The sequence below is a fragment of the Periplaneta americana genome, chromosome 9, assembly GCF_040183065.1.
Source record: "Periplaneta americana isolate PAMFEO1 chromosome 9, P.americana_PAMFEO1_priV1, whole genome shotgun sequence".
Classification (NCBI taxonomy): domain Eukaryota; kingdom Metazoa; phylum Arthropoda; class Insecta; order Blattodea; family Blattidae; genus Periplaneta; species Periplaneta americana.
The window spans coordinates 95,988,851-96,004,824 of NC_091125.1; the positions used below are offsets into that span (position 1 = coordinate 95,988,851).

General features: G+C 36.7%; 1 protein-coding gene across 6 annotated transcripts in view; it reads left to right on the plus strand.

The window, feature by feature from the left end:
- The window catches only part of LOC138706305 (atypical protein kinase C-like), a 789,643-nt gene that overhangs the window by 97,952 nt on the left and 675,717 nt on the right, over positions 1 to 15,974 (plus strand). Inside the window, exon 2 of one of the 6 annotated variants that reach the window (XM_069835430.1) lies at positions 13,653 to 13,688. The exons of the other annotated variants lie outside the window; for them this stretch is intronic. Within the exon in view, the coding sequence (XP_069691531.1) occupies positions 13,653 to 13,688 (36 nt within the window). The remainder of the gene's footprint in view (positions 1 to 13,652; positions 13,689 to 15,974) is intronic. 6 annotated transcript variants of the gene reach the window in all.

Here is a 15,974-nt window from a genome sequence, read left to right on the forward strand (position 1 = left end):
TGATATATGATATATCATAAACTGTAATATACTATAAGTACTATGATATAACATAATACTTGTATAATTTAAAATGATATATTACTAAATGTATAATAACTTATAATGCAATATAAATATCAAATAGTTACTCTAATATAATGTACCTGAGAAACATTTTCTTTAAGTTGTTGTATTAATTTATGGCGTTCATTACCAATATATTTGTCATATTCAGTAGCATGTTGTAAAGAATAATGTCGTTGGATATTGAACTTCTTAATCAGTTGGAGTGTTTTATGGCAAATTAAACACTTTGCCAATCCACTGCTCTCTACGAAAAAGAACTCCTCCTCCCATGATACATTAAAAGCATTGGGAGTAGCGGGCCGCTTTAGTATATGAGCGGAAGCTCCGTCTTCAAAGTTCGCCATCATACTGCAGAGTCACCACTGCACCGACACTGAATGACGTACAGTATGCATACGTCACAGCGCTCGGAACAGCCGCTCTTTAAAGCACAGCGCTCATTTCTCAGAATCATGTAATGTGCCCAGCCCTGACGCAAAGGGATGTTACGAATGGAAAGCGTGATGAAATTTATAACACGTTGAAGGGTTTGAAAAGCAAATGTCAACATAACTAGATTATAGGCGTAGACTGTAAACCATTTTCCAAATACTTTTACGTTTCATGTTATAATTCCTATTTTTTTTTCTCTGCGTTATTATAGTTTAGTGGTTTACATGACGGAATAGTATGCCAGTCATAGATCGAATTCACATACTTATAGAATAATATGTTGGTTTAGGTTTCTTTTTCAGTGTTCACTAATTTTATATTATCATTATATTTTGTCCTTTAATTATCCACTTTTAAACATATTTCGAGTATGCACTGTGTCCAGTAATGTAGTGGTAGGGTTTTAAATGGTTACATAATAATTATAAAAAATACCTCTCTCGTGACCGAGTGGTTAGCTGTTGTGCTGCTATGAGTTTCACTGTAAGACCCGGGTTTCATCCCCGTCTGGGTCAAAGTTGAATTTGTGGTGGACGAAATAGGTTCTAGGGGGATTCCTGGGTTCTGCTGTTTTCCCTCATCATCATCATCATCATCATCATCATCATCATCATCATCATCATCATCAACACTTCACATAGCCCTTCAGTCTGCGAGGTCATGAGCGAGGCTAGGCCTTCAGAACAAATACAAAGTGGCTCAAAAGATGAACAAATTGTACGGATTGTTTCAATAAATAAGTGTAATTATAACAAAAGCTGTTAGGAATGTGAAACAGCCACTACATGAGAAAATAACTATTTTTATTTTTTTTATTTTTTATTTTTTTTTGCATTTTCATCAAGTTGGATATGGGCTCTTCTGGTTGCCCGATAGACATCTAGGCGTGAGCCATGCTTTAATTTCTACCACATAAGGATAGCTTATCTGATTCGCTCTTTCAAGTATTATATACCGTTAATGAGTATACTGTGTAGCCTACATTTTCTGCATGACATAATTCCTTAGGTCCAGAGAAGTGAGGTCCAGAAAGCGTGGTGGTTATGGTTTCCGCCGCCTCTTACAATCCATGTTTGGGTAAAAAGTGAGATTAAATCGAAACAGAAAGTAGAAATAATTCTATGTAGAAGTAGTGGTAGTGGTAATCTTTTTTTTTTTTTTTCATACAAACTACTTTTTCATTTGTCAGTTAATTTTAATGATTTTTTTTTCGGTTTTCCCCACTGTACCGTAACTAGTGTCCGCTAGAGGACACATTTTCTGGGGCAACACTGATGCGAATAGGTGACAAGCCTATCGCGGAAGATTTTGTGATGTATGAGATGTGATTGTGAAGGGTTAATTGCGATTAGGAAGGAGGCAGATTGTTTCCCTCTGTTCTTGGTACTATCCCATTATTCGTCTGGAAGGACGTGGAAAATTACGGAAAACTTAAGTGAAGACTCTGGGATCGAATCAATTACTTCGTTGTGTTCTGTAATGTTTTATTAAAAGTATTATACTGTATTTCATTTTATCATTCACAAATGAACTGACTTGTACGAAATTTGAACAATATGCGCTTACTATATGTCAGAAGAATCGCTGTGTACAAACATACATGAACCTTGGTATCGATTTCATTAAAATGTGGCTTTTCTCGTTCGTGACCTCTCCATGTTAGAAGTTGCTTGCGTTGTATATGATAGATGTGAATCTTCGCTGCATCAAGGATGATGTTGATAGCTCCGCGAATATCTGCAACGGGTATTATGTTGAAGAAAATTTCTACTTGGTTTCACGGGAATTTGAACTCGGGTTTCCAGCGTGTAAAGTCAAGAAATTAAACTGTTCGCCAGGATATCGATCCTGCTAATTGTCCATGTTACTTTTAGTGCTATTTTGTATGAGGAATCGGCGGTGTGATGATCCACTGTTGCGGAATACTCGCCACGTGGCTGTGTACTGTGAAAGTTCGACATTATTTGTAGGGTCAAAAGGTCACGCTCTGATAAGAGTAGAATGTTTAAGAATGAAAGCTGAAAGTATTTTTCCTTCATCCTTTCTCATTATATCATCATTGCTACAAAATTGTGCAGTTGATTAAGCGTCGTTTGATAAGTAATTGTGTTAAAGAGAACTGCACCGCAGTCGAGCTTGTAGCTTCCATTTGGCGTTGCGCTGGTTGATTGGCTTTTGTTTCCGAATTAAGCGCATTACTGATTGATGTTGCTCGTTTCAGATCCCCGTAGCAACGAGTTATTCAATAAACAATAGCGAAGCGCGGAGCGCTGCTGCATGCACATTTAAAATCTTAACTATTATGGCGGTCTTAACGTCTGTGTTTCCCTGCGTCAATGGCGCCCGAATGACGTCACGTGATGGACCAGATCTGAAGCGTCCTCAAAAAGACGGAAGCTATTTAGAGCATGAATGGCCATTTCGTTTTATGTCGTGTACGTGTTTACAGCTCTCGGCTGCGACGGTGCCGCCGTACTGCGGGACTTGTTTGTACTAGTTTTACAGCAATTTGACGATCGGGAATGAATGTTGGCTGCTGACTGGGCTTGTTGGATAAATTAAGTTGCCTGTTGGATACTCGTCCATTGTTAGTGATTGCGAGGTGCAAAGCCATCTGTCTGTACAGTTTGTACATCCGTCTGTCTTGAATGTTGATAACAGCATAGGTCTCGATATTGCGTCATTTTTAACCTACGAGGAGCTTGCAAGCGGACCGCGTACCGGAACCGACCATCACTGTAACTGGATAGAAAGCAAGTGAAGAGTCCACTGCAAGAATGATGGATGTCACTTTTTCGTCGAAAATGAATTAAGACTCAATGCATAGCTTAAGACATATAGAATGTACGTAGAGAGTTACATACATGGCATTGACACTGATAGTCATTGTCCAGTAATGATCGGAAAATCACAGTTAAGCTTTGAGCGCTAAGCATTTCAAACTTTCAATCTCTTCTCCTGCAAAATGTATTCCAAATGACATCCATCATTCTTGCAGTGGACTCTTCAAGTGTAGCTGTATTATTCTTAATATAACAACGGCACTCATCTGTTTTACAGCACAGCAATGTTCTCTGCATTTAGGGGTAATTGGCTATTCTTTAAGAAGTTCACATTTATGTATGGAGTGCTGAGAGATAATGAGAGACATGTGATTTTCCACCTCTGGAAAATAATTAAGGAAGAGATTAGTGAAGTGCTTTGTGTGGAGTGTGCCAATGTATGGAACAAAAACATGGACATCACGACGAAGTGAAGAGAAACGACTAGAAACATTTGAAATGTGGATATAGAGAAGGATGGAGTGTGTGTAATGGATAGACAGAATAAGAAATGAAGCTGTGTTGAAAAGAGTGGGTGAAGAAAGAATGATGCTGAAACTGATTAGGAAGAGGAAAAGTAATTGGTTGGGCCACTGGCTGAGAAGAAACTGCCTACTAAAGAATACACTGGAAGGAATAATGAACGGGAGAAGAGTTCAGGTCAAAAGAATATATCAGATGATAGACGACATTTAGATATAGGCCTATGGATCATACCCTGGATTTTTATGACCTACTTCGGAAAAGTAACGAATACTTCAAGCAGTTTTTTAAAAGAAGATATTAATGTAATATACACCGTGTCCCTTTCAAACCTCCCGCATTTTAATTAATCATTGCTGATAAAGTATGCAGAATTATGAAATGAGATTGGTATTAAAAGAAAGATAAAGTAAAAAAAAAAAGTTATTTCATTTGTTTGAAGTAATTTATCTCTCACATGTTGGGCAATAATGGCATGAAACAAAATGGCGTCTCCGCAGCAACGTGCACGAACTGTTTTCTGGTATGCAGAGACGAAATCAGTAATTACAGTGCAAAGAAATTACCGGAGAGAATATGGAGGAAATGCACATGATGGGAAAACCATTAAGGCATGGTGTGAGAAGTTTCTGACGACTGGAAGTTTGAACAAACAATCCGGAGATCCTCTCAATGTGTCTCAGAAGAGAAGATTGAAGAAATTAGAGCAGGATTTCAGAGAAGTCCTCAAAAATCAATTCGCCATACATCCCGGCAGTTCAATGTGCAGAGATCAACTGTGCATCGAGTGCTTCGTTTTATCCCTACAAGTGCAAATTATTCAACATTTAAAACCAGATGACAAGCCACGACGGCAGATATTTGCTACTGAAATGCTGGATGTATTGACAGAGACCCTCAATTTCTTGGAAACATCTTGTTTTCAGACGAGGCAACGTTTCGTGAATCAGGATCTGCTAATCGGCACAGTGTAAGGATCTGGGGTACACAAAATCCAGACGTCTACCGTGAACATGCCCGGGATAGCCCAAAAGTAAACGTTTGGTGCGCCCTGATGAACAGGATTAACGGTCCTTTTTTCTCCCATAAGGAGTCAGTAACTGGCCCTGTATACCAAGACATGTTGGAACAGTTCTTATAGCACCAGGTAGGTGCTCTGCAACCTCAAGTAATCTTTCAACAAGACGGAGGAGGCCCCCCACACTGGAGTCTAGATGTTCGGAATTCCCTCACAGAAACCTTCCCAGATCGCTGGATTGGTGGCCACCACGTTCACCAGACATCACTCCACTGGATTTCTTCCTCTGGGGCTATGTGAAAGAACGTGTGTTTGCAACTCCAGTACAAGATCTTCAAGATTTACAAGCCCGTATCCGTGACACAATTGCAACAGTATCAATGGACATGTTGGACAGAACGTGGAACGAAATCGAATACAGACTTGATATTGTTCCTGCTACCAATGGTGCACATGTAGAAGTGTAATAGTGTGTGACAATGACAATTCTTTGAGTTTCTTTTCTTTTAATATCAGTCTCATTTCATAATTCCGCATATTTTGTTAGCAATGATTAATTAAAATGTAGGAGATTTGAAAGGGACACACTGTATAACACACTAAATAACATTATTCCTAACAGACTGAGAGAGAGAAACGGCCACTTGAAAAGCGGAATATACACACTCAGTTGCAAAAATTGTAACAAAAAATATAACGGACAGAGAAAAAAAAAATTCAATACCAAATACAAAGAACACATAGTTGATATTCGAAACAACTGCATTAAATCTAAATTTGCCTTCCACTTAATAGAAACCGCACATGAACTACTCGTATTATTAACAGTGCACTACAAGTTCTAAAAATAATGAATGGCTATAAAATAATCAATACAGCTGAAGAATATTACATTGCCAAATAGGCTATCATAATAGAAATGTACAATTACTTAATGAACAGATTTTGAACCCACACAATCCCCTTTATCGATTAACTATGAACACAACTTAGCGAGTGATTCCGCCAGTCAAGTGATCAGTTCACTCCCATAACTATCTAAATGTACGAGTAAAACTCAACCACACCAGTACATGGGCAACAGCACACAACTTGGAATCGAATCGAATGGAAATTCTCTTCATAATGTATTTAAATGGACATAGCAGAAAGCGGCGCGGCGCGTTGTGTCGAATCGAATCGAACAGAACAGAATTCAGGAGCTAGAATATTTATTCCACTGCCGGAAGAGAATTTCTTGTTTCGGGTACGATCGAAGTTCTCGTGAAGCCTTCGTGAAAAAACAAATGAACCACATATATTCTTGGCGGCTTAATTTATTTACTATTGAAAGTTATTGCTGAAATATAATAATAATAATAATTATAATTATAAAAGCCGTAGATCCCCAGTGGGGCAAGGCCTCCTGCTTGGGCTGTGGTGGCTCGAGTGTTGACAATCAGAAGAACCGACTTGATGGTCTATTTACATTCCCAGTTTTTTTTTTGTTCACTATTTCACTAGCACTGGTTGTTGCTGCGTCCCTCCACCATGTTCTTTGTCGTTCTATTCTGGTCCACAGTCTTCCTAACTGCAACTTGAACTCGTCCCCACATCTGGTTTTCGGTCGTCTACGGTTTCTCCAGCCAATTCTTGGATCCCACAGTGTCGCCGTGTGTGCCCATCTGGTAGGTTGCATTCGTACCACGTGTCCTCCCCAGCGCAATTTCATCCTATTAGCTAGTGTGACCACGTCCTCTATGCCGCTTCGTCGTTGTAGTTCTTCGTTTCTGACTCTGTCCTTCAGGCTTATTCCATTCTTCTTTGGCATCTTCCTAATTTTAATGCCTATTTCTTGGTGAGTGACCAGGATTGCGCCCCATACAGAAGTACAGGTGGAATACGGTTGCTGAAGATCTGCCTCTTGTTCTGCAATTTCTGGCTCTTGTCCATCTTGCTGAAATAATTAGTACGTATAGAAAAATCACAATTTAATATGAACAAAGAAAAATTAATAAATCTTGTGTAGAATTATCCTCTTTTGTATGACAAAACACAAAGGTACTGTTGTGTTCGATTCCGTTAGATGTGAGCGGCAGCAGACTTCTCGATTGGGTTCGATTCCGCTAAGTGGGAGCAGGCCTTAAATCGTCAATAAGTGCATACAGAGCAACTTGTATAACATCAAAAACTTTCAAATTTAAATTTTAAATTCATTTGCGATATTAACTTTCAGATGCTCATGAACATGGATCGAACGAGCTAGCTATATCACTGCAACTTTAAAATAATGTAAATTCAATTGTATTGCAATACAAAGTACGCAATGTAATATACCATCGTATTAACTGTAAATATTATCTTATATTGTTTTAACGATGAAAACTTTGATACAGATGTTTAATTTCAACTTAAATAATAATTTTTAACTTTACTACAAAAGCTGTAAGCTAGCAAATATGTCAACACATGTTACAGTTTTTCTGTTCATCATGTAACTATGTATTCTTCGTAGATCTGATGATGACTATCAGGTAGTTGAAAACGTTTTTCTGAGTATGATTAACAAAATATAATGGCTATTCAGTCGATTAATAAGTAGATAATATTATAGACTGCTTATTAGCAACTATTTTATTTATTGTATAGAACTGTTATTTATATCTATATAATTTTAGCCCAGTCACCTTGTATTTTAAAGAGCACATACATTTTTAGCATGGCTTTCTCTGGGAGGAGAGTAAAGTTGTCGTAAATTTACAAGTAGGTCTAAAAGATCCTTTTCCTTATAAAGGACACATGGCAAAATTAGTCTGCCAATACTCGGTAGCGTTGAATTTCGGAGCTGAAGAACTTCTACTGTTGAAAGCGTCATTAAATAAATTACTACAGGGAGAGCCAATTGAAGAGTGGAGTTTCGCGTCAGCCGTCAGGTTTTATCACTGGCCATCCTATGTAATATGAATATCCTACTAAATTAATAATTCATTCATAGTTTTCTGCCCAAGGGCAGGTCTTCCACTACGAATTCAGCAATCTCCGATCTTCTCTATTTTCTGTTTTCCTCTTAGTGTCCGCATACGATCCATAAATCTTAATATTGTCTATAATCTGAAATTTTCTTCTGCCCTGAAATTTTCTCCCGTTCACCATTCTTTCCGGTGCATCCTTCAGTAGGCATTTTCTTCTCAGCCAGTGACACAGCCAATTTCTTTTTCTCTTCCTGATCAGTTTCACCATTATTCTTTCTTCAGCCACTCCTGCTAGCACAACTTCATTTCTTATTCGGTCTTTCCATTTCACACGCTCCATTCTTCTGCATATTGACATTTCAAATGCTTCTAGTCATTTCCCTTCACTTCATCGTAGTGTTCATGTTTCTGCCCCTTACAATGCCACACTCTGCACAAAGCACTTCACTAGTCTCTCCCTTAGTACTTTTTCCAAAGGTCCGCAGAAGATGCTCATTTTTCTATTAAAAACGTTCTTTGTCATTGCTATCATCCTTTTGACTTACTGTTACTAATAAATTAATGGATTTCGGATAATAAATAAATTAACAATAAAGGAATTTGCAAAACGAAGAAACAATAAACGTGTCGAACTACTTATCAAATTTAAATATATTGCTCAAAGTGACTACCCTCCGCTTTCAAAAATTTCTCGCACCTTCGGATACAAAACTGCACTGGAATAAGTGAATTGGTTTTTGACATAAGCACTTCACTGCCGTAGTTCTAGGCCTGTATCTCCACTCATCTGTGCCATGTTATACATTATTCTTGGACATAAACTTACACGTAGCAGTGATGAAAACTGTGTCTAATTTTCATTCCAATGATATAACAATTAACTGTTTTAAACTAACAACCTCATTTTTGCAAGAATGTATTTACATTATGAAGCGTTCACAAGGTAAGGGATTGCTTCTAAAGTGTTACCAACTTGGGAGTTCCCCCCCCCCCCCAAATTTGGGGGAAACACTTTTCCAGGGGGAGTTTTGGGGAGATAAAATTGTTAGGGGGATTTTCAAGGGAAATATAAATTTTAGAGGTTTTTTTTGGGGTGTTTTTTTAAACTACGTCATTAGGATTTATTTTTAAAGTAAATCACGTGAAACTATTGTGTTGTGTAATTGAACAATGAATATCATGGTCATGAATTTTTTCTTCGGCCGCGCAGCTTGCAAACATGTTTTCTTACTTGCTGTCTTTATTGCTCGTATTATATTATTACGACGCTCTCTCTCACCCGTTGTCGCGTTGCACACGTATTCTCTTTGTGTTGCTTAACACAACAATAGTGTCTGAACAATTTACCCAATCTAAATTTATGCTTTTGATACTGATTACATACAACTAATTTTAATTTATTTTATATTCTACATATGCCTATATGTTTTCTTAATTAGATTTCGCAACAAATGCCAGTCACGTGAGCTATGAATAACATTTCTAGTTTGACACAAATTGTCTGGTTGCCCGAATAAAAGTCGGCACTCAGCAAGATGCAAGTGTTATGGACTTTCAGTGTACTGTGGCAATACTTGCAAATGCAACACAATGTTGTCCCGATGCATCAGGAGCCAACCAGATCGTACTGCGAGGACGAATTGTGAGAAATCCAAAGAGTGTTTTATTCTATTGCATGTCAGTTTGCATGATGTGTAAATATTTCTTCTATTTAATTGTGTATGCATAATTACATTTGCTAATTTTTATGTTGCGTTTTTCCAAGTATAAATTAGGGAGTTTCTCTGAATTTTAGGGGGATTTTCTTGTTCCTTTGTTTTCAACAATGGCTTGTAAAGAGTTTGACTGTATTAAGTTTGAGCTCTCAATAACCGGTAACTGGCTCAGCCATTAGAGAGTTTTCGCACCCTCGTCGCTCGCTGTACAGCTAATGCTATGTTGACGTCAGTAATGACGTATTTGATTACGTATGTTCACGTTCGTAAAACTTCGGAAAGAATGATAAGAGATCGGTGAACATATTCCTTTAACGTAAGGTTCTATTATTCGATATTTCGAGCTCCGTTAAAGATTTATCATGTCGTAACTCCTATGATAGTCAACCAATCGCGTTGTAATTTTTAATTGATAGCTCAGTGTCTAAGGAAAGCATAGAAGAAATTCGAAATGAAAATCTTTTTTGAAAAGTGAGAAAAAATACTAACTTCGATGTGATCTGTTTAGAATAGACGTTTACACCTTCGAAATTTGGTAGGCGAGAAACTGCATGTTTCCTAATAAGTCTTCCAAAATATACAATAAGTTGTGTTTTCAGACTGAGAAACTAATTAACGTCGCGTTCTAGACGCTCTCCATAAAGAGATTCTTTGTCCTGCAGAATAGATTGGGTTCACATGCGGAGTCTTCTTGTAAGTGAGGATTACAGATTGGGACGGTTGGGTGAAAGATGCAGTCAAATACCTGCCATTAGAAAAAAAGCTTTATTAAGTAATTATATTTCATATGCATCAGTGCAGAATAAAGTGATAGCCGCAAACGTGTATTTCAGTGAAAATACTGGAATCAATTTTTGCAACATCTCAATACTTTCTCTCTATACATGGTACAATGAGAAATCGAAAGCGTTCGTGGGCTGGACCATGGCACGTGGGTCGCGCCCCACTGATAGCGATCTCTCAGCCTGGCGTGGCCGTGCCGTATGCATTAATCAAGTTTTTCGTACAAGTCTCTGCATTTCGTTTTATTTATGGCAGCAGTCCTGGAAAACTTTGGATTGCTGTCGTTTGCCAACCTGTCTATTCACGAATGCGGCAAGAATCCATTAATGGCCTTGCCTCGAATAGAGCCTTGTTAGCTCCAACTGAAAGTTTAAAAATGATAAGAAAAACTTTTAAACGATGTATTTGTTTCGCTTCCACCTTCATTGTTCATTAGCGACAAAAGAAATGGTGGCTAGTGGCTACATGAAATAAACGGCGAACGAATTGGCTTATAATGATTTCATTATATGACCGTTAGTGAATGAAACTTGAACTTAATACCAGGGATGCGGGATCAATCCACAAAACCTGCGACTCCGCTTTTTTTTAAGTGCCATGAAAATGACATACTTTCTCATACGTTATATGTATGATATTCGTAACAAGTATACTCATTTATCGTTTTGCGAATGCTGTTTTATTTATATTGACAATTAATTTTTGTACATAAGCTTTCTTTGCCGTATCTACTCATGACGAATTATGAAAAGGGGGTTCCGACATGTCAACCTAAGTTTGTTGCGGATTTCCAGTTTATTTTCTTGTTTATTGTAATTATCATCTTCCATCAGCCCTCTGTTTATATTAATTTTTCAGCTCCGTAACGTATATTTTTGAACTCCTTCCATCCGCTCCCTGGATCCCTCAGCCAATGGGAACTGGATACGTTACTCGTCTTTCTGACGCCACACAGGAAGTAGACTCGGCGTTGTTACATAGGTATATTCCTTAACTTTCCTTTCGCTCTTATCTCCTGCTCGTGTACCCACCCGCCATCCAGCTGTCTGCTTGGTATCGGGATGAGGGAAGGAGGAATGCTGTTATTTGCAATGTCGCGCTCTGGTCCTATATGTTCCACGTGCTTTACTAGAGACGTCAGAAGTATCATGCTTCTCCGCGACAAAAATTGGCATTATTTTGTTTTGGCCATTTCTGACATTCTTTGGAAGCGTCCATACTACCATTTAAATATTATAAATACAGGTTGACCACATGTCCTGTTCTTAACAGAATTGTGGTCTAGCTGGGTTACCATGGTAGCTGTTGCAACCGAAGTTCCCTGGTTCACACCGGGTCGAGAACGTTGAATTTTAAACATGAATGAAATTCTTTACATGATTTTATTTTCGCTGGCAGAGTTAAGGCCATAAGGCCTTCTCTTCCACTCAACCAGCCTTAATCAATACAATACGTATTTAAATTACGAATATTTACACTACACTTAAAAGATTCTCCAGCAATATTCTTCAGTTAAGTTAACGACTAGTAGACTACATATTTATTTAAATTTAGATAAACATATAAGGTGAAGTAGTAACTTAATTTATGAGCTAATTTAATTCAATCAATTATAATTAATTTGAGGTTTGAGGTAGCTAGTAAAATGATGAAAATTAATTTAATATAAGCTTACTAGAACTATGTTACAGGGAGAAAAAAATATATAAATCTAAAATGTATTTCTATAATGAGAATATTAATGTAATTGCCATTAGAGGTTTTGTAAATCTATTTAGAGAAATTAATGATAATAATAGGAATGAATAGATGTTAGTTTCATTATAATATGTAATAAATATTAATCAGCAAATAATTTAAGTAAGAATTTATGTAATTTTGACCTAAATGAAGTTATTGTCCAACAATCCCTTACATCACTCTGTAGCGAGTTCCAATTTCTAGCAACTGAAACTGTATAAGATGAAGAAAATAAAGATGTCTTGTGGTAAGGTATAATGAGTAAATTGTTCTGATGAGATCTTGTACTTAGCTGATGATATGCGGATAAATTTTGAAAACGAGAAGCCAAATAGATTCGGAGGTACGCACAGTAGAACTACCAGTCTCAGTGCTGGGTGATAGTGACTTCTTTCGCAGTAGTAGAGCAGTAAAGTATAATCTTATAAATGTATTATCTATAATCCTATTGATATTAATTGTGAATGTCTGATTTTCATTGATAATTGTCATTTGATTTAAACACACCTACAAAACGAATCTCATTGTTCGGTACACGCCAGTGTTTCGTAACACATGATAAATGAAAGAAAGACAATGCATTTAAAATATAAATAATGGTTTTGTCTTTGTAGACGTGATTTAGTCCTATTCAGTGTCATAGAGAATTTGTCGTCGTTCTGAGAAGACTTGCAGTTCTAAACGATTTGAGTTGTGAATCCTATAATCTGTCTTCATTCCGGAAGCCTGTTGGAATATTTGAACAGAACCGGTTACGTGGCAGTTGAAATATGTTCCGGTAGACCAAAATCCGTAGAACACGATGTGAATGCAGCTATGGTTTTACAAGAAGTCCAGGAATTTAGTGGACGTCCCGAATAGGCAACATGTAGTGGGAATCACGTCATAAGTTAGCATTTGGCTTCCAGGATTGTCATTTGTAAACCCCAATAAGGTCGTTACAACGATTAGGAAACTATTTTCTGCCATTTTTGTAACTAAAGATGAATTAGATCCAACTTTTTAACATTATACGTTTTTATAGACAATACTTTACCAGCAGTCTTGGTTGGTCTTGATGTTACCGTGCTGACCGCTGGATCCTTGGTTTGTGGGTTCAGATCTGGCTGGGAGCGGTGGCTTAGCAAGGTTACCTCAGGGAGGAAAGAAAAGCCTTGGTTCCCTTGTATGTTTAGCACACGTAATTGGATCCGAAGAGGCTTCAGGCAAAATTCGTCAGTTATTTCTCGCCCACGTTCAATTTCGACGGTGAATAACTTCTGCAAATGGAAGCGTCGTTAAATAAAGCTACATACCCAGCAGTGGCAAAACTCGAGTCTACACCGCTTCTTAAAAGTGTTGTAATGTATGATCGGATATTAAATTTTATCATCGTATTGATTGAATGAATGCACTATTTATTATTAACTGTTTTACCGATAATGTCATCTTATTTATGTTATACTGGAGAGTGCTTACTTACATGACTTCATATCGCCAATACTAGACGTTTTCGAGCAAGGGTTTCTTTTCTCTAGTTGCTCATCTTGGAATTACTTAAATTCATAATTTTCTTTTGAAAATAATTTTGATGCAGCCTTATTGTATAACTGTCATTGTCTTTACGAGTGAATTTCAAGACATTTTTATTTTGTTACAGGTAAGTGTCCGCCTGTTCCGTCCCAGGACAAAACTGGTGAGTTGCATCATGCATGAGTTTTCACCACATATTGGGGTGTGAATTTGTATGTTTTTCGAACTGAAGTCAACAAATTAACGTTAATATATAGCCTAGCTTAGAGATTCACAAGAAACGGATAATAGGGAATAGGACTTCGATCCCACGGTATTTCTGTTCAAAATTGTAGTTTTTCCTGCATAAAAAGGAAAGGTAACTTTATGAACTCTCACTACTTAGTTGCATGTGTGTTCATTATGAAGTTTTATGTTTTTTTTTTTTTTTTAATTGAGCCTAGAAATGCTCAGTTAACATTTATCTCACATGTTTTATGTTTTCATATCAAGTTTCTTATGGTGGACGTTTAGCTTTTGGGTTAATCAAAACTCGATTAATGTGGCGAACGTTCATACTTGTCATTGGATGAATCAAAACGTAATTAATCTTTTGTGACGGATGTTCAGACTTATGAATGGGTGAATCTGATAGTAATTTATTGTTAATGTTCAAATTTTCATTCATTCAAATCAAAGTGTAATCGAATTAATGTAGCGGACGTTCAAATTTCCGAGTAGGCAGTAGATGTGTGCAGACTTTTATACATCATTAGAGAAGAGTAGATTATATTAATCCTGTGTGTTGAAAGTGAGACTTCTAAGTGGAAAATCAAACATTATAATGGAGATTCAAAATTCGAATGGGCAAGTAAAATTTATTTAATCCATTATGTACATCCAAATTTCTAAATGGTTGAAAGAAAATACATTGTATTAGATGCTCATATGTTGAAGTTGTGTTTTGAAATGTAAACAGTCCACTAGGCCGGACGTTAAAAGTTCTCACTGTCTAAATCACAATCCTATAATTAAGTTGGACGTTTTAATATAACTAATTCAATATAGAGCACATTGAAACGTAGTCAATAAAAATTCAGTATGTGGGATGTCCCAGTATTCGTGTGCGTAATTTATACTTATTAGTTACTCAATGAGTGTCCATATGTTAAACGTTCGGATTTTCGAGGGCGTAGTTTAAAATGTAAATATAATATAATAGACGTTCACTTTTCTTTTAGTGAGTCATTCAGAAACTAATGAGAAGTTGTAATTTCGGCATTTCTATTGTAATGTATAATTAAATATAACGAACATTCAAACTTCGTGTTAATTAAATGAAAATCCCATGTGTTAAACGTTCAAACTTCACAGTGATAAAGTCAGAATGCACTATGTTGGACATTTTAACTTCGCAGTGACAAATAAAAATCCCATAGCTTGGAAGTTTAAACTTCATAAGGGCCATTCATAATCCTATGTGTTGGACGTTGAAATTTCGTAGTGACAGATCGAAATCCAGATTGTTGGACTTTCAAACTTCGTAGTGACTGAATAAAAATTCATTGTCTTGGGCGTCCAAATTTGCAATAATGCTTAGCTGACATACAGACTTTCGAGTGAATCACGGTTCATTATAAAGGTTATTTAAATTTCAGAGCAGGTCATTTAAAATGTAACTAATCCAATATTGTAAAATTTCAAAGGACTTAGCGACAAAATCAATTGTGCAGGATATTAAAATTTTGGAGTAAGTAAAGTGTTATTAATTCATTACAGCGGATGTCAAAACTTGTAATTGAATTGTAAGTTCAATATGTGGGATATTCAGATTTCTGAGCAGATAATTAAAAATTTCAAGCTTCTTTGTGACTGAATCAAAGTTCGATGTGTAAGACATAGAGATTTACGCGTAATGGTAAAATGCAACGAATTGAATATAATGGACATCCGAACTTCTGAATCGAAGTTCAATGTGTGAAAAATTCAAATTTTTCCATAGGTTATTCAGGTAGTGTATAATTCATTCAAATTTCCGAGTGACTAATTCAAAATGTAACTAATTAATTGTGTAAATCTTGATTAATTAAATGAAATTCCATATTGTCGTACATTGAAATTTGAGAGTGGATAGTATAAAATGTAATTCAGTACAGTCATTATTAAAAAAATTGGATCGATGAAATAATAAATCCGTCATTATCCGTAATGTCTAGACTCTAAAGTTCCTTTATAATGAAAGTTGAGACGTTAAACCCACCAACAATATAGTCCCGTCGCTCTAATTTCCTGCAGCCAATCGCGTTGCAGGTCGGATACATTTAAACGTGTGCGTCTTGTGATTCGCGGATGAAGACGTTATTCATTTCTTAAAGTTCGATAAATACTTAATATAATCGCCCGCCATTTTGGCTCTTTCGTTGGCGTTCGCAGAAAGCACACGACGTTATTTGCCGCTCAATTATTTGCT